This window comes from Rhinatrema bivittatum, chromosome 8 (genome assembly GCF_901001135.1).
Source record: "Rhinatrema bivittatum chromosome 8, aRhiBiv1.1, whole genome shotgun sequence".
Classification (NCBI taxonomy): Eukaryota; Metazoa; Chordata; class Amphibia; order Gymnophiona; family Rhinatrematidae; genus Rhinatrema; species Rhinatrema bivittatum.
In genome coordinates, this window is record NC_042622.1 from 253,150,603 (window position 1) to 253,170,238 (window position 19,636).

At 48.2% G+C, this 19,636-nt stretch overlaps 1 protein-coding gene across 1 annotated transcript in view; it reads left to right on the top strand.

The window, feature by feature from the left end:
* KDM4B (lysine demethylase 4B) overlaps window positions 1-19,636 on the top strand; it is a 735,609-nt gene that overhangs the window by 554,535 nt on the left and 161,438 nt on the right. Inside the window, 2 exon segments of the mRNA XM_029614587.1 lie at window positions 5,148-5,224; window positions 10,447-10,502. Coding sequence (XP_029470447.1) covers window positions 5,148-5,224; window positions 10,447-10,502 — 133 coding nt within the window.

The window sequence follows — 19,636 nt, forward strand, 5'->3', positions numbered from 1 at the left end:
CAATATAACAGGGTCATTTTTAAGCAGATACAGGACTTCTCAGACTCCCTGCCTCAGCAATTTCAAGAACAATTACAAACCCTAGTCAACAAGGGTTTCGAAGCAGGCAAGCATGAGATTAGAACCTCTTATGACATTTTTGACACTTCTACCAGGGTGTCTGCAGCTGCCATCTCGGCGAGGCGGTGGGCCTGGCTCAAGTCTTCTGACCTTCGCCCAGAAGTACAGGACCGGTTATTCGACCTGCCTTGTGTCAGAGATAATCTGTTTGGTGAGCAGATTCAACGGAAGGTAGCAGATTTAAAAGACCATCATGAGACCCTAAGACAGCTCTCTTTGATGCCTTCTGACTTCTCCTCAAAACAGCCTTTCAGAAAGGACTCTAAGAAGTCATTCTTCTGCCCGAAGAAGTCTTACCCGTCACCATCCAGATCCCGTGAGACGAGACCTTATCAAAAACCGCAGTCTCATCAAGCCCGAAAGCAAAAACCACAAGCAGCTCCTCAACCAGGACCTGCTTCAGGTTTTTGACTTCCACTTAGAGAGCAGCAGCCAGATTCCTCTGTTGCACATACCAGTGGGAGGTCGATTGTGCCACTTCCACAACTTGTGGCATTCAATCACATCCGACAAATGGGTATTGGCAATCATTGCTCAGGGTTACCATCTGAAGTTTCTCGCCCTGCCACCGGACTCCTCACCTCTACTGACGTGGGGAACATCCGAACACTCCATTCTTCTGGATCAAGAGGTTTCCCTCCTTCTCCAGTCAAGAGCAATAGAACCCGTTCCATACTCTCAGCAAGGCCTAGGGTTCTATTCCCGGTACTTCCTAATCCCCAAAAATCGGGAGGTTTTTCATCCTATTCTAGACCTACGGGCCCTCAACAAGTACCTCCAACGTGAAAAGTTCAAGATGGTCACCTTGGGATCGCTTCTACCTCTTCTACAAAGAGGAGACTGGCTCTGCTCTCTGGACCTCCAGGACGTATACACCCACATTGCGATAACTCCAGCTCATCGCAAGTACCTGAGATTTCTAGTAGGCCCCAAGCACTATCAATATCGAGTGCTCCCATTTGGCCTAGCGTCTGCACCACGAGTCTTTACAAAATGCCTTGTGGTCGTCGCAGCCTTCCTCAGGACACAAGGTGTTCACGTCTACCCCTATCTGGACGACTGGTTAATCAGGGCTCCCACTCAGCAAGCTGCTCTGTCGTCCCTCAATCTAACCTTACACACTCTAGTTTCGCTAGGATTTCTCGTCAACTACGACAAATCCTACTTAGTCCCATCTCAAACCTCATTGGGGCAGACTTGGACACCTTACAGGCAAAAGCTTTCCTACCTCGACAACGAGCACTGACTCTTGCGTCCCTTGCTCACCAGCTGCAGTCTCAGCACTCCGCAACTGCACGCCAATTTCTCGTCCTCCTCGGACACATGGCGTCTTCAGTCCATGTCACACCAATGGCCCGCTTGGCCATGAGACTCATGCACTGGACTCTGAGGTCTCAATGGACTCAAGCTATTCAGCCTCTGTCGGCCATTGTCCTCATAACTGGCTCACTCCGTCTGTCTCTCGCCTGGTGGAAACATCAGACCAATCTCCTCCAGGGATTGCCCTTCCAGGTTCCAAATCCTCAAATCATTCTCACCACCGACTCTTCCAACCTCGGTGGGGAGCCCATGTAGCCAATCAGCAGATACAAGGCTCTTGGTCTCTAGAGGAAGCAAAACACCAAATAAATTTCCTGGAGCTTCGAGCAATCAGATATGCTCTCAGAGCCTTTCAGGATTGCCTCTCAAATCAAGTCATCCTGATTCAGACGGACAACCAGGTGGCAATGTGGTACATCAGCAAACAGGGAGGCACAGGCTCCTACCTTCTGTGTTAGAAAGCTGTGCAGATTTGGGAGGAAGCTTTCTCCCATTCAATGTACCTCAGGGCCACCTGGTTGCCGGGAGTGGACAATGTACTGGCAGACAAGCTGAGTCGCATCTTTCAACCGCACGAGTGGTCTCTCAACCCCTCGGTAGCGAACTTCATCTTCCAACAATGGGGATATCCTCGGATAGACCTCTTTGCGTCCCCACAAAACCGCAAAGTGGAGAACTACTGCTCTCTCATTCGCAGCAAACACTCTCAACCCAGAGACGCTTTCTCCCTCTCTTGGGCAACCGGTCTGCTCTATGCATTTCCTCCACTTCCTCTTCTCTCTAAGACTCTCGTGAAATTACGTCAGGACAAGGGAACCATGATCCTGATAGCACCTCACTGGCCACGCCAAGTGTGGTTTCCAGTACTTCAGGACCTCTCCATCCGCAGGCACATTCCTTTGGGAAAGGACCCACTTCTGATCACTTAATATGACGGGTGCCTATGATATCCCAATCTTCAAGCCTTGTCCCTGACAAAATGGATGTTGAAAGGTTAATCCTTCAACCACTTAACCTTTCTGAGCCAGTTTCCCGTGTCTTGATTGCTTCACGGAAGTCTTCCACGAGAAAAGCTTACTCTTACAAATGGAAAAGGTTCACGTCATGGTGCTCTTCTCAGTCCTGAAATTTCTGGACTATCTCTGGCATCTATCAGAGTCAGGTCTTAAGACTTCCTCCATTAGAATGCATGTCAGTGCGGTAGCCGCCTTCTATAAAGGTGTCGGGGATGTCTCTATATTAGTAACACGTTTTTTGAAGGGCTTGCTCCACATCAAGCCTCTGCTACGTCCTCCGGCCCCTTCTTGGGACCTTAATCTAGTTTTGGGTCGGCTTATGAAACCACCATTCGAGCCTCTTCATACTTGTGAACTTCGATATCTCACATGGAAAGTGATTTTCCTTTTGGCTATCACTTCAGCTCGCAGATTTAGCGAATTGCAGGCTCTAGTTACCTATCCGCCTTACACTAAACTTCTGCAGGACTGGGCGGTACTCCGCACTCACCCAAAATTCTTACCTAAGGTAGTTTCGGATTTTCATCTTAATCAATCCATCATACTACCTACCTTTTTTCCCAGGCCCCATGCCAACCCAGGAGAACAGGCTTTGTATACCCTTGACTGTAAACGGGCTCTAGCGTTTTACCTAGACCGTACAGCGGTCCACAGGGAAAACACTCAATTGTTTGTCTCTTTCCACCCTAACAAGTTAGGGAAGCCTGTGGGTAAGCAGGCTCTCTCCTCCTGGTTGGCAGACTGCATATCCTTTTGCTATCAGCAAGCGGGCATTCCATTTCAAGACCGTGTTAAAGCACACTCTGTGAGGGCCATGGCGACTTCAGTAGCACACCTGCAATCGGTGCCGCTTCCTGACATTTGCAGGGCTGCAACCTGGAGTTCTCTCCACACCTTTGCAGCCCACTATTGCTTGGACAAAGCCGGAAGACCAGATTCCATCTTCGGCCAGTCTGTCCTTCGTAACCTATTTACAATGTGATGTACCAACACCCTTCTGCCTGCTTGGTGGGGTTCAGGATGCCCTCTGCCAAATTCCCCCCCAGTTGTTGTGCCTGTTGCACGCCTTGGGTACATTTGGTGCAAATTCGGACATCCTCACCCATATGTGAGGACAACCATCCTAATTGTCCTGTGAGAAAGCAAATATTGCTCACCTGTAACAGGTGTTCTCACAGGACAGCAGGATGTTAGTCCTCACGAAACCCGCCCACCGCCCTGCGGTGTTTGTAACGTTTTGTTATTTTATTTTTCGGCACTGCCTGTAGCTTTCAAATAAGACTGAAGGGAGACCCCTGCTGCCTGCAGGGTTAGTGCCATGCTGGGCATGCCCAGTAGGGGCCAGTCAAAGTTCTGGAAATTTTGACAGACGTTTTCCGTGATTGGGCTCCATCCTGTGATGTCACCCATATGTGAGGACTAACATCCTGCTGTCCTGTGAGAACACCTGTTAAAGGTAAGCAACATTTGCTTTTCATGTGAACCAGACAGTGGATCTTCCAGCCTTTCCATCAGTAGATGCATCCATTCCACGTGCGAAGGAGTTCAAGCGATTAGATGTTCGGCGAGCTCAATGTGATGAATGATTTCAGGAGCTCCGAGGTTTCAAAGCTTTTAAGGCTATTATTGCGCGTTGGTTGAAAAAGGCGATTGGGTCCACTTAAATTACAGGAGGTCATGAAATTCCGGAGGGCTTATGGGCTCATTTTACACATTCGCAGGCGGCCTCCTGGGCAGAAATGCAGCTGGTGTCTCCTCAGGAGATTTGAAGGGCAGTGACTTGGAAGTTGCTACATACCTTTGCGCGACACTATTGTTTTAGATGTGGGAGATCCAGGTTCTCCTTCCTTTGGTGAGAGAGTTCTGAGAGCGGGACTCTCCAGGTCCCACCCTAAGTAGGGGGCTTTGGTACATCCCAGGAGTCTGGACTGATCCGAGTACATACAGGGAAAGGAAAATTGGTTCTTACCTGCTAATTTTCGTTCCTGTAGTACCATGGATCAGTCCAGAACCCGCCCTATTTAAGGAGGTGGAGAGTCACCCGCCCAGTTGGGTTTTTTTTATTATGGAAGGCCATTTTATTGGTGTAGTTTAAGAAGGTTTTCATTAGTTTGGTTTTTGCAACTGTTTTTTATTGCTTGGGTACAGAGCAATACTGAGGAACTGCAGGTGGCACTAGGGTTTATCAAGCAGTGTCAGTGAAACTTTCTCTGTCTCCATCTGCTGGCAGGGATGCATAACCCAGAAGTTTGATCTGATCCGTGGTACTACAGGAACGAAAATTAGCAGGTAAGAACCAATTTTCCATTCTTTGAGTTTCTAGTTACAGTACTAGAGAATGTTCATTGTATGCATGTTCATTTTGTTGTATGCTGAGGCAGAGCATTTTATGGGGAAAAGACATGCCTAACTTTATATTCAGGTGCTTTCTTGAGTCTGTCTTTTGTGAGGGTGAAAAAGATGGGATAGTGGAGAAAATGAAGTGTAGGTTATATATTTTCTCTTCTAGGTCATAGATGATAACTTGAACATTTAGCTATATCCCAAAGACTGGCTTGCAAGTGATAGAACTATTTATTACTGTATGCACTGGCAGAAAGGTGGTGATTGAAGGAATGTAATATTCTAATTGGGAGGGGCAGTCTTCTTCTAGTTACACAAATCCTGTGTTTTGTTTCTTGTCTGTTTCAGGTTGCTATGGGATTCGACCTGACCTGGTGAATGAAGGCTGGAGGTGCTCACGGTGTACAGCCAGTGCATGGACAGCAGTAAGTACGCACAGCTAAACTAGTGACCAGACAGCATGGCAGGGACCCTCTGTTTGTCTTGATTAAATTATAACCTCTACCGAGAAGGGACTGTCTTACTGTTATGGTTTTGAGGTGTTTGAGTGGATTCTCGGGTACTGTGGGAGATGACTACGCCCACAGGGAGGAGCCCCTTGGGGAGTCACAGTACTGGACTAGACTCAGGATGCACAAACCAGTGGCATAGCCAACTGGCACCGGAGCTGCAAGGCTGTCGCGGGATCTCATCCCTGCGACAGCGAACCAAAGAACCCTCGCCTCGCGCACCATCACTGCACACAGGGGGAAGCGCTGCTGCAGCCGTATGGCCAACCAATCTTCCTGTTGGGGGGGGGGGGAGCGGAAGCGCCGCGCACAGCTTCCGCTTCCTCCCCCCAAAGCAGGAAGATAAGCTGGCCTCTCCTGCTGCCACCGGCCTCCTGCTATCTTCGGGCCATACGGCCCGCCGAACTTCCTGTTTGGGGGGGGCAGCGGAAGCGCAGCGCACAACTTCCGCTTCCTCCCCCTCCCCCCACCAAGCAGGAAGATCGGCGGGCCATACGGCCCGACCCCGAAGATAGCAGGAGGCCGGTGGCAGCAGGAGAGGCCAGCTGATCTTCCTGCTTTGGGGGGAAGAAGCGGAAGCTGTGCACATGCTTGAATGTGTATGTATGGATGAGAATGGGAGTCTGGATGAGAATGGAAGCTTGAATATGTGGGTGAATGGGAGCTTGAATGTGTGTATTTGTGGATGAGAATGGGAGCCTGGGTTTGTGTGTGGGTGAGAATGGGTGCTTGAATATGTGGGTGAATGGGAGCTTGAATGTGTGTATTTGTGGGTGAGAATGGGAGCCTGGGTTTGTGTGTGGGTGAGAATGGGAGTCTGGGTTTGTGTGGGTGGGTGAGAATGGGACCTTAAATGTGTGTATGTATGGGTGAGAATGGGAGCTTGAATATGTGGGTATGTGTGGGTGAGATTGGGAGCATGGGTGTGTAGGTGAGACTGGGAGCATGGGTTTGTGGGTGAGAATGGGAGTCTGGGTTTATGTGTGTGGGTGAGAATGGGTGCCTGGATGTGCGTCTGTGTGTGCATAAGAATATAAGCCTGGGGAGGGGTGAGAAAGTGAGAGCTTGTATGTGTGTCTGCAGAGAATGTGAGCTTGTGTGTGGTGGGGGGAGAGCATGTGAGAGTGAGAGTATGAGTGTGTGAAGGGGGGAGTCTGTGAGAGAAAGCGTGTATGTGTGTGTGTGTGTGGAAGGGAAGAAGACAGTAATAGAAGAAAGACACTGAAAAGGAATTAGGAAATGAGCGACGAGGGAAAAAATGGGAAAAAGAGACCAGGACCAACTGATTAGAAAAATACAAAGATCAGACAACAAAGGTTAAAAAAAAATATATTTTGATATGTTAGCAATTTAAATATAAGCAACACAACCGCTCTCTCAAAATTTATGGACAGGTAGTAGCCATGTATAAAATCGTAATTATAATAAGGCTAAAGTACCACAAATCACCGTGAATTATGTTTGTATCATTAAGTAACATATAGAAACATAGAAACATAGAAATGACGGCAGAAGAAGACCAAATGGCCCATCCAGTCTGCCCAGCAAGCTTCACACATTTTTTCTCTCATACTTATCTGTTTCTCTTAGCTCTTGGTTCTATTTCCCTTCCACCCCCACCTTTAATGTAGAGAGCAGTGATGGAGCTACATCCAAGTGAAATATCTAGCTTGATTAGTTAGGGGTAGTAGCCGCCGCAATAAGCAAGCTACACCCATGCTTATTTGTTTTACCCAGACTATGTTATACAGCCCTTATTGGTTGTTTTTCTTCTCCCCTGCCGTTGAAGCAGGGAGCTATGCTGGATATGCGTGAAGTATCAGTCTTCTCCCTTGCTGTTGAAGCAGAGAGCCATGCTGGATGTGCATCGAAAGTGAAGTATCAGGCACATTTGGTTTGGGGTAGTAACCGCCGTAACAAGCCAGCTACTCCCCGCTTTGTGAGTGCGAACCCTCTTTTCTTCTCCCCTGCCGTTGAAGCAGAGAGCTCTGCTGGATGTGTGAAGTATCAGTTTTTCTTCTCCCCTGCCGTTGAATCAGAGAACTATGCTGTATATGCATTGAAAGTGAAGTATCAGGCTTATTTGATTTGGGGTAGTAACCGCCGTAACAAGCCAGCTACTCCCCTCTTTGTGAGTGTGAATCCTTTTTTCCACATTTCCTCTTGCTGTTGAAGCTTAGAGCGATGATGGAGTCACAGTAAGCATGTGTATGTTTATTTAATAAGGGTATTGACTCCAGGCAGTAGCCATCATTCTGGCGAGTCACCCACTCTTCATTGGCAGCCTCTTGACTTTATGGATCCACAGTGTTTATCCCACGCCCCTTTGAAGTCCTTCACAGTTCTGGTCTTCAGTAGACCTCATACTTGGGCGTAGATGTGAATGCTATTCTGCATAACGTTAGACCTCATACTTGGGGTCTAACGTAGACCTCATACTTGGGCGTAGACGTGAATGCTATTCTGCATAACGTTTTACACCAGTAGTATAATCATGGGTCAGAAAAGAATTTTATATGCTTAGTGAGTCCAAAGTGAAAAGAATTCAAAGTTGATGTAGCATGATATTTCCCATTGTATTCATTGTTGCAGAATTTCTTAACTCATCATAGTATTGACAACATTCAGTTTCTTAAGATAATGTAGCTACTTAGCTTTTTTTGCATGTGAAGAAATGCCTGAGGGTTAAAGATGTTACAAGGCTCAAGGTGTACTAGCCCCGACACAGACCGTGTTTCGGCATCTGCCTTCATCAAGGAGCCGAATGTATGTGAGATGATTTTCGTGGCATTTTCAACAACATGGAAGTAATGTTTCCTCACATTCCTACATTATCTTAAGAAATTGAATGTTGTCATTACTATGATGCATTAAGAAATTCTGCAACAATGAGAAATGTCATGCTACGTCAACTTTGAATTCTTTTCACTTTGGACTCACTAAGCATATAAAATTAATTTCTGACCCATGATTATACTACTGGTGTAAAACGTTAAGCTGAATAGCATTCACATCTACGCCTATGTATGAGGTTTACTTAATGATACAAAAAACGTAATTCACTGTGATTTGTTTTGTTGATAATCTGTTGTACTTTAGCCTTATTTTTACGAGCAATTTAAAATGTCATCTTTGGGAATGTGTATTTCTTATATTTTTGTATTTTGCTCTTTCTTAAGTATTCCACTGTTCAGAAATTTTAGTTTCTCAGGCTTTCTATTTTGGTTTTATCTGCATGTTTCTGTTTCTAATTTATAGTCTCTTATTTCTATATTAGGTAAGGGTCAGTCTCAGTTTTGCCTGTGTGTGACAGAAATGCAATATTTCTGCTAGTGTGTAGTTTCTCTGTAGTAGTAGTCCAGCTTGTTCTGTTATTCCCGTAGGTGATGTATTAATGTTCTAGGGCCTGGTATAGTATTTGCATTGCTGCTTTTTCATAAGGTTGCTGTTATTTGAATCCTGAGAGTCAGTGCTGTGACTGGATGGCAAGGTTCTATATGCCACTTTCTTTGCAAGAGTTTGTTACTTCACAAAATAGCAGTGGAGGGTTATTTTTTGCTGAGGTGATGCCAGAATTTGAATTTTGTTTTCCATGTTAGTTGTAATGTGAATTGCCCTAGCTCTGTGCTGCACCTGTTCTGATTAATTATATTTTATTGTATTTATGAAGATTTCTGGTTTTCTGCAAAGATGGTTCATGAAAGAATACATTAATTTTTGTTTTATTACATGATTGGATCTGATTGTTTTCTATACTTCTGCATTTATAAACTGCAATAAATATAACATAAATTGATTAATAAGGAATTTTTAATGCTGGTAAGTGCTAGAAATAATTGAAGTAAATTATTTTAAAGTTTCATACATGATGCATAATGGCTGTTGCAAATTACCTAGAAAGCCATTCTAGGGTGCAGTATATGGCATTATTTATCAGTAAAAAAAAAAAAAAACTAGTAGACCTGCATGCCTACAGCCCACCCATGTTAACCTTGTGCCCACCCAAAAAATCAATTCTGGCTACGCCACTGGCACAAACACAGAGTTTTGTCTTTTATTGTACAGCTGTTGTATACCACCAGAGGTGGCAGTAGTGAGTTGATCCAGAGGTATCAGTCCAGGGACCCTCGGCAGAGGGAACCCGTCTCACCAAGATGGTATAGGGATATCCAGGTATTGGTTTCCCAGCACGGCAGAGCTGTAGATGAGACAGACTGAGAATAGATTACTCACTAGATGGTAGCTGTAAAGTTGATGATTCCACCAGGCAGACGTCGATGGTAACAGACACCGAGGCACGGAAAGCAGGTCCTCAAGGAGCGAGTACCTGATCCCAGTAAGGCACCTGAAAGAAAGCAGAGGGCCCCCGAGGAGCGGGTACCCAGGTTAGAGTATACCCCGAAGGGCAGAGAGGGCTTCCAGTAGCAGCAAGGAAGCGGCAGAGTAGCTTAGACTGGACGAGTCCAATCCTTGCTAACTCTACAAGCTAGCAAACAAGCGTAGGCTAAATACCCGGATGGCGTGACGACACTCAAGGGGGACGCCCCCGAGGTTCTCGCCCTGACGTGGATAAAGACGTGGGAGGCGTGCGTGTGCACCCTAGGAGGCCCTTAGGAGAGAAACATAGCGTGAGGCTTTGCCATAGCTGTTCCAGGGTCGCCGGAGGACGCGGCTTGCAGACGTGGCAGCCATCTTCCCAAGGCTAGCAGGGAGAGCAGAGAAAAAGGTGAGGCACAAGGGTTGAAGCCATCTGAGACCAACGGACGCAACACTTACACATTGTTGTAGTGCTGCATACATCAAGTAGCACTGTAGAAGCGATTAGTTGTAGTATAGTGAGAGTCAGGGTCAGCACACTACAGAAGGAAGAAATAACTGTGCTAGGAAAGCAATAATTTTCCCTTGGTGCTGCTCTTTGAAGGTTTGGATGGGTCCAAGATAGTAGATACTCATTAAATCTAACCTAAGCAATAGGGAATACAACCCCCTATACAAAACTCTTCCTTGTTGGAATCACATGGGCAAATTAAGAGAGTGGGAATATTGTTCATGGTGAATTGGGGAACGGTGGTTGTGTTGTACTTGCAGGAGATTCTGATGAAAGGGTTTTGTTTTGTTTTGGTTTTTTTTTGCTGTAGGACTGTTGCCTTTGTAATCTGAGAGGAGGAGCACTGCAGATGACCACAGACAGAAGGTAGGTGCTACTCATCTAGAAAAGTAAATCTGCTATGTATTCATTGATCAGATTTTGTCACACAGGCATACCTAGCGCATAGGTATGCACACAGAGTAATCTCTCTTTCCAAGGTCTGTGCCATTGTACAAGTTTTACTCTGTTTCTGACCCCATTGGACTGACTGCGTTGGAGCCTGCTTAAAGAAATGCAATAACTTTAGGTAAATAACTTGAGAATACATTTTTTCCATCAATAAGCAGGGCTGAATTAGCCACTACATGTGGGTGACAGCATCCAGAGGCAATGAACAGACCACTCTCTCCTAGTTGGTAGAGTCTTTGCTCTACTGAGCATGTGCGGGAATTCCCACTCTGGTTGCCATGTGAGTTCCCTGTCTTTTTTTCATCTGAACATCAGAACGGACATATACTTCTAACTCTCTCTCTTTTTTCTGTGAATATCGTTATAATTTTCTTTAAAGAACGGCACTTTTTTAGTGCTACTTTCTTAAGAAAAGAAAATTTAACAAAAAAAAACACACTGAGTTTAAGAATATTCCTTTTTCTGTTTTTCTGTTTTACTTTCTTGACAGCTCCTCAATAACATTTCAGTATTTAAAAAAAAAAAAAATCGGGAAAGATCTAGCGCACTCCTTTTTCTAGTCTCCCTTTGCAATGAGATCAGCAGATCCTCTACTAATTTGAGGCTGAGCAAGACGCTGAAGCATGGGGCATCGGAGCCTGAGGGTTCCATTTTGCATTCCCTAGTCTCGTTCCCTGCAGGGGGCTTTGAGGTTCCTAAGATTTACAGCCAGCCTCTGGATCTGGAATTCCTGGAGCCGATGAAGCATCTGGCCCCGACCAGTACAGACTGGTACTCAGGCACCATTGATGCAATGCAAGTCCAGTGTTCTGGTGCAGTAGAGCCAACTCTAGCACTGTTGATGCAATTCTGGTGTTCTAACGCAGAGCAAAAGTCCAGTGTTGAAGCAAAAGTCTAGTGTTGAAGCAAAGTCCAGTGTATGACATTCTGAAACAAAATCAACAAAGGGCAATCAAAGCTTCAAGCCCCTGGGTCTGCACTTGGACAAGTGAGATGGTCAGGGGCAGCAATTAGGTTGGACTATGATGATTCTAGAGAAAATCCTTCCTGCATCCCTCGGAAACTGTCCCCAGAAGAAAACCTGTTTGAGTCTCAAAAGATAATTGTATTCTCCAGTCTCCTTTCCAAGAAAAAGAGGAGTTCTGGTATTCCAGTTTGGGGAAATACTCACAGAACCCCTGCAAAGTGGTTCAAGTCCACAGCATTGGCTTGCAACGGAGTCCAGCTAATCAAAGGATGTCCACCTGGAGTACACCCCTAAAAGATGATAGAGTTGGGGTCTTGAATTAGTGTCCATTTACTTTTAGGCTTTGAAGAGGAGTTGGCAGGGATCCCTTCCAACCCCCTTCCAGAGTTTCCAGAACACTTTTCTCCACCAGAAGATCTTCCCTACTCCAGATTTCTAGATAAGCTGGGAAAAGCACTTGGGAGTTTATATATATATATAGGGGCAAAGATCCTTGCACAAACATCTTTGGCCTCCTCCAGATTCTAAAAACACCAGCAGAAGCAGCAGTAAACCCAATCCATAGTATCCTACAAGATTGCAAACCAGAATGTGGAAAAATCGTTTCATGAATCCCAATGGCAAGGAAACTAGACCTCAAGTATAGGGCACAAAATATCCAGGATTTGGAAAAGCAAAGAGGCCATTTCCTAGCGTTAAGCCAGATGGATTCAGGACCAGTGGATATAGTGTATTCCTGATAGCAGATGGGAGACGGAGTCAGATTTCAAAGCTGACGTCAGCCTACATATACCCATGCAGGAAACTCTGCTCTTCAGTATTTCTCCGTCTCCTAAAGCAGATAGGGACACATCCACACACTAAAATAGTGTTAGCAATTCTAAAACAAAGAAGAAAGATACCTAAGGGTCCCTTCCCCAGTTGAAAATTCCTGATGTGATTTCCGAGATCCCTCAGAAGTAAGCCTCGGTCCGGTAGCTGGTTCCCGGTGTGGACTTAGCCCCAGAGTGGCTGAGAGGCAGCGGGTGCAGAATTGAGCGCAGCAGTGAAGGTAATTTCCTCTCCCCCCGCAGCCGGAGACCGCTCTGCAGGAGACCGGGAAATGTCGAGACCAGGTAAGGTAGAAACCTCTTCTAAGTCTCCGGTCTTCGAGGCTCAAATAGCCGCACTGAGCATCCCTTCCGGCATCTGTTAAATCGGGTTCAGCAGCTCCCTCCAAGCTAGACCCTGATCCGGGCAAGGGTCCACACATGTGGAGACCCTCTGGGAAGGGGTCACCATCTTGTCCGCGTGGTCATCGGCACCATTTCTCCCCCCCCCCCCCTTGATCGCCGTGTTGCCCGCTCAACTGAGCCGTGTGCACAACCGGCTTGTGCGCACAGCGGCATGCACATCTGTGCCGTGTGCATTGCAGCACGCATATCTGTGCCGGGCACACAGCGGCCCACATAAATGGCCTGAGCGCACAAATAGCACCGTGCGCACAGCGGTGCACACATCTCCGTCAGGCGCACAAACTTGTATCCTGCACGCGCATCCCGCACGTACGCACATCGTCTGCGCACCCAGAGTGCACAACTAAGCCTCCTGACATGCTTTCCAACGCACACAGATGAGTTTTGATTCACTCCACATGCACAAATCACTGGCACCGCTGGCCAAAAAGACCAAGGGACAAGTCGTCTGCCCAGCCTGCCACCTGAGAGCTGCGCAACCTGAAGTGGCCTCTGCCCTATGCCAGCAGTGCGAAGAGACTCAGGGGGAACCTAAGCAAGGCTCCCCACAGCCAGTAGAGAGTTCCGAATCCACTAACGATAATACCCCAGACCTCTGTATCTCCGACTCGGCACCTACATAGGAAAGCACCTCAGGAGCCTCCACCATAAACCCGCCGGGATTCAATATGGACCCAGGGACCTTTTCCTGGGTGGAATTCTTCAAAGGGCTGCAAACCTTTGTCCAAGCGCAATCGGTACCGCTGGCAATACAGGCCCAGTCTCCACCAGAAGCAAAAGATCTTCCAAGCACCTCTCAGACCTTTCGAGACGTGCCCCACCTAGACACGAACCCCTCCCTATAGGGGATACAGACACCTCGGGGGACGAGACTGACGCCTTGGAGGAAGGGGAAATCCCACCAGGGATGGAACAATACCGAACCATGTTGCAATTCTTTTCCAAAGACGAGTTACCAGCGCTCATGTCTCTGACCCTGAAGACACTGGCCATTCCAGGCACGAGTACCACAGCGGAGCCAAAGACTAATCCCGTTTTGGTGTCCCTCCGTCAGGCCTCATGCAATTTCCCAATGTTGCAGGCCGGGCAACAACTGATTGACATGGAATGGAATGCACCGGAGGCCAGCTTCAAAGGAGGACAGGCCTTAGAAGCCCTATACTCCCTGGAACCCACGGCCAAGGAACTCCTACGGTTTCCAAAAGTGGATGCCATGGTCTGCGCAATCTCTAAGCGCACAACCATCCCGGTCAAAGGAGGAGCAGCACTCAAGGATGCCCAGGGCTATAGTCAGGAAGCCATTCATTGTAGAATACTATATAAGTCCATCACCACAATATTCAAAGCCATCCAACAAGTAGCTCCGCTCAACCTTCAAATCCCTTTCAAAAAACTCACATCCTCCAGACCCATAAGAGAGCACTATAAAGATTCTCTTCAGGTACCTCAGTCCAAAACCACCCATCACATAACGTTCAGAGACAGAGCATTCTTCACAGCAGGACCTCCTCTTTGGAACTCTATCCCAACAGAGCTAAGGCAGGAACCTTGCCTCCCAACATTCAGGAAAAGACTCAAAACGTGGCTTTTCAAACAAGCCTTCCCAGACTCAGATTAAATTCTTTACTCACCTAACAACCTACCTTCAAGCACTACCAATATCCAGAAAACCATTACTTCCTCCAAGGAGTCAGTCTCGTCCCCTATGTAAAAAACTCTACCTTTCTATTTTCCACCCTTATGTTTAAAACTGCAATTACCTCAAATGAACATGTCATTGCAAATCACAAAATGCTTTATTTTGTACCCTGTCATACTTCAGGTTAATACTCGATGTTAAAGTTCCTATTATTTTTTCTCGCTCCTAGTTTTACGCCTCCCTGTTTTATTGTAACTGTAACTTTATTATTGTGTTAGCACCGTTCACTGTTTTCCGTTTATCACCCCACTGTTTATTGTAAACCGGCATGATGTGATACCCTCACGAATGCCGGTATAGAAAAAAAATTTAAAAAAATAAAATAAAATAAATCTTTAAGCAGTCCTTTATAGCAGCAATGACCCTGCAAATCGCGTCCTGCTGCGCCGTAGTAATACGTGCCTGCTTGCTTCTCTCCAGAGACGCAACTACATCCGGTGAAACATTAGAACCGGCGATATCCTTCCTCACGGATGCAACCTCAGACCTAGTGCGCACCTCAGCCAGGGGCGTCTCCTCCATAGTGGCAGCCAGAAGACAACTATGGCTCCGAAATTGGTCGGCCGACGCAACCTCCAAAGCGAACCTCACGAAAATGCCTTTTAAAGGATCCCTCTTGTTCGGAAGCAAATTGGAGAAGTTAGCCAACAAATGAGGCGAATCTCCAGTACCTCGTCTACCGGAGGACAGGAACAAAAGAACCAGCGCTCCTCCTCCCCCCCCCCCCCCCCCCCGAAGAACCAAGGGCAGATGAGCCAAGTTTTTTAGACCGTACAAGAACACATATTACCAAGTACCTCACCCTGCAGACAGGTACAGGATCCAGCTGCACCCCTCAATGAGAATCAGCAGACCCATCCACAGGAAGAAGTCATAGGGGCAGATTTACCCTCTTCTACCAAAGATGGGTCGAGATAACGTCGGACAAGTGGGTCCTAACCATCATTCGAGAGGGATACTATCTGGACTTCCACAGCATCCCTCCAGACAAATTTGTGAGATCACTGTGCCACTCCCTCTCCAAGAGGACGGCAGTGGAAACCACACTGACAAAACTACTCACCTAAAGGCGATAACCCCGGTGCCCACGTACCAACAAAATACTGGTCACTATTCCATCTATTTTACCTTGCCCAAGAAGGAAGGAACGTTCCGGCCCATCCTGGACCTCAAGACCGTCAGTCATTACCTGAGGGTACCACACTTCCGCATGGAAACCCTGCGCTCAGTCATAAGGGCAGTTCAGCCGGGAGAATTCCTGACTTCACTGGATCTATACGAAGCCCATCTCCACATCCCAGTCCATCACGACCATCAGTACTTCCTACGCTTTGCGATACTGGGCCATCATTACCAGTTCCGGGCGCTACCCTTCAGACTAGCTACCGCCCCTCGGACCTTCACCAAAATCATGTTGGTAGTGGCGGCAACACTTAGGAAAAAAGGAATCCTTGTTCACCCTTACCTGGACGATTGACTGATCAGGGCAAAATCTCCAGGGGAAAGTCAACAGGCAATCACCAGAGTCAAGAATCTGCAGCAGAATCTCGAGTGGGTCATCAACACAGCCAAGAGCTGCCTGCAGCCCTCCCAATCGCTAGAGTACCTGGGAGTCCGGTTCAACACCAAGCAAGACAAGGTTGTCCTTCCCCCTCCAAGGAGAAGGAAACTGATGGGTCAGCTGCCAAAACTGTTGAACTATGCTCGCCCCTAGCTATGGGACTACCTCCAAGTCCTCGGTCTCATGACATCCACCCTGGAAGTTGTTCCATGGGCAAGGGCCCACATGCGCCCACTATAACATTCCCTACTGTCACGATGGAACCAGACGTCCCAGAACTACTCCATTCACCTCCAGCTACCAGCAGAGGTTCGGACCCAGCTCCATTGGTGGCTACAGGAAGACCATCTGAGCAAGGGAGTAAAACTATTCCCAGCAAACTGGATTTTGCTCACCACTGATGCGAGCCTGCGAGGGTGGGGAGCCCATTGTCAGGAACTTTCGGCCCAGGGACTATGGGACAAGGAAGAGGCGGGAAACCGGCTGGAAGCCTGAGCAGTCAGACTAGCCTGTCTGTAATTCAGCCATAGACTCTGGGGCGAGTCTGTCAGTCATGTCGGACAACGCCACTACAGTTGCCTACATCAACTGCGAGGGAGGAACTAGAAGCCAACAGGTGTCCCTGGAGATAGACCCCCTCGTGGCATGGGTGGAAACAAATCTGCAAGCCATCTCAGCCTCACACATCGTGGGAAAAGACAATGTCTCTGTGGACTACCTCAGCAGAGAGAGTCTAGACCCAGGGGAATGGATGCTGTCGAGCACAGCTTTCCAGTTGATAGTAAACCGCTGGGGAACACCAGCCATGGATCTATTAGCAACCCGGTCCAACACCCAAGTTCCCAAGTTCTTCAGCCGCAGACAAGAACTGCAATCCCGGGAATCAACACCCTCGTCCAGACCTGGCCACAGGAAGACCTGCTGTACGCTTTTCCCCCATGGCCACTACTGGGCAGGATCATCCGCAAGATAGAACATCACAGGGGGTTAGTACTTCTAGTGGTCCCGGACTGGCCAAGGAGGCCATGGTATGCAGACATGCGAAGACTTCTTGCGGGGAACCCTCTGTGCCTACCACCACACAGGGACCTTCTCCGGCAAGGACCGATCCTCCATGAAGACCCGACTTGATTCTCTCTTAAGGTCTGGCCCTTGAGAGGACTCGCCTGAAGAAAAGCGAGTACTCTAAGGCAGTGATTGACACCTTGCTCCGAGCACGCAAGTTCTCCACATCTCTAGCTTACATACGAATATGGAGAATATTCGAAGCCTGGTATATCTCAAAAAAGATATAGTTGTAATGAAGAAGGTACAGAGAAGGGCAACCAAAATGATAAAGGGGATGGAACAGCTCCCCTATGAGGAAAGGCTGAAGAGGCTAGGGCTGTGTTCAACTTGGAGAAGAGACGGATGAGCGGGGATATGATAGAGGTCTTTAAGATCATGAGAGGCCTTGAACGAGTAGATGTGAATCGGTTATTTACACTTTTGAATAATAGAAGGACTAGGGGGCATTCAATGAAGTTAGCAAGTAGCACATCTAAGACTAATCGGAGAAAATTCTTTTTCACTCAACGCACAGTAAAGCTCTGGAATTTGTTGCCAGAGGATGTGTTAGTGCAGTTAGTATAGCTGGATTCAAAAAAGGTTTGGATAAGTTCTTGGAGGAGAAGTCCATTAACGGTTATTAATAAAGTTTACTTAGGGGTAGATTTTCAGACGAGCGCGAATAGCCTACTTTTGTTTGCGCTCCAGGCGCAAACAAAAGTACGCTGGATTTTAGTAGATACGCGCGTAGTCGCGCGTATCGGCTAAAATCCTGGATCGGCGCGCGCAAGGCTATCGATTTCGTATAGCCTGCGCGCGCCGAGCCGCGCAGCCTACCCCCGTTCCCTCCTAGGCCGCTCCAAAATCGAAGCGGCCTAGAAGGGAACTTTCCTTTGCCCTCCCCTCACCTTCCCCTACCTAACCCACCCGCCCGGCCCTGTCTAAACCCCCATCCTACCTTTGTCGGGGGATTTACGCCTCCCAGAGGGAGGCGTAAATCCCCGCGCGCCAGCGGGCCTCCTGCGCGCCCGGCCGCGACCTGGGGGCGGGTACGGAGGGCGCGGCCCCGCCCCCGGGCCATAGCCACGCCCCCGTACCCGCCCCCAAAACGCTGCCGACACGCCCCCGCAACGCCGCGCGCTCCGGCCCCGCCCCCCGACACGCCTCCCGACTCGCCCACTCCGAAAACCCCGGGACTTACGCGAGTCCCGGGGTTCTGCGCGCGCCGGTGAGCCTATGTAAAATAGGCTCACCGGCGCGCAGGGCCCTGCTCGCGTAAATCCGCCCGGTTTTGGGTGGATTTACGCGAGCAGGGCTCTGAAAATCCGCCCCTTAGGGAATAGCCACTGCTATTAATTGCATCAGTAGCATGGGATCTTCTTAGTGTTTGGATAATTGCCAGGTTCTTTTGGCCTCTGTTGGAAACAGGATGCTGGGCTTGATGGACCCTTGGTCTGATCCAGCGTGGCAATTTCTTATGTTCTCATGTGAAGACGCGAGATCCTTCTGCGGACAGTCAAAATTCCCATAATCCTGGAATTTCTGCAGGACGGCTTGAAGAAGGGGCTGTCCCTCAAGGTTCAGGTGGCCGCAGTGGCCTGCTTCGGAGCCAAAGTGGACGATATCAGCCTATCAACTCATCCAGACTTTTCCCGCTTCCTGAGAGGGGTCAAACAAATCCAACCATCATTAAGGTTGCCGGTGCCCCTATGGAATCTCAATCTAGTACTAGACCTCCTAGCGGGAACTTCCTTCAGACCAACACACGGTCTGTCGCTAAGTCTCCTGACCTTGAAGACTGCATTCCTAGTGGCAATATGTTCAGCCCGTCGCATCTCCGAGTTTCGAGCGCTATCCTGTCGGGAACCGTTCCTCAGGTTCACACAGGGAGCCATACAGCTACGCACTGTCCCCTCCTTTCTACCGAAGGTGGTTTCTCAATTTCATCTAAACCAAACCATCTCGCTGCCAGCTCCAGATGAACATAAAGACTCGGAAGACTCTCGCCTTCTTCGCCATCTAAACGTCTGCAAACTCCTAGTTCGAAACCTGGAAAGATCGGAATCTGTGCGAAAGACGGACTACCTATTCGTCCTTCACAGTGGGAAGAAACAGGGGGAAGCGGCCTCGCGGGCAACCATTGCCCGCTGGATCAAAGTAGTAATCAAGGCTGCCTACGTAGAGGCAGGGAAGCCTCCACCTCTGCGAGTCAAGGCCCATTCAACAAGGGCCCAGGCAGTGTCGTGGGCGGAAACCAAGATGCTGTCGCCCGCTGAGATCTGTTGGGCGGCGACATGGTCCTCCATATACACCTTCTTCAGGTTCTACCGCCTGGATGTCCAGGCCCGGGAGGACACAACCTTTGCAAGGGCAGTACTAAGTGGGCCACGGGCAGCCTCCCGCCCTGTTCGAGAGTAGCTTTTGTACATCCCATTGGTCCTGAGTCCATCTGGCTACATGCTAGGAAATGGAGAAATTACTTACCTGATAATTTCATTTTCCTTAGTGTAGACAGATGGATTCAGCACCCCGCACACGGCT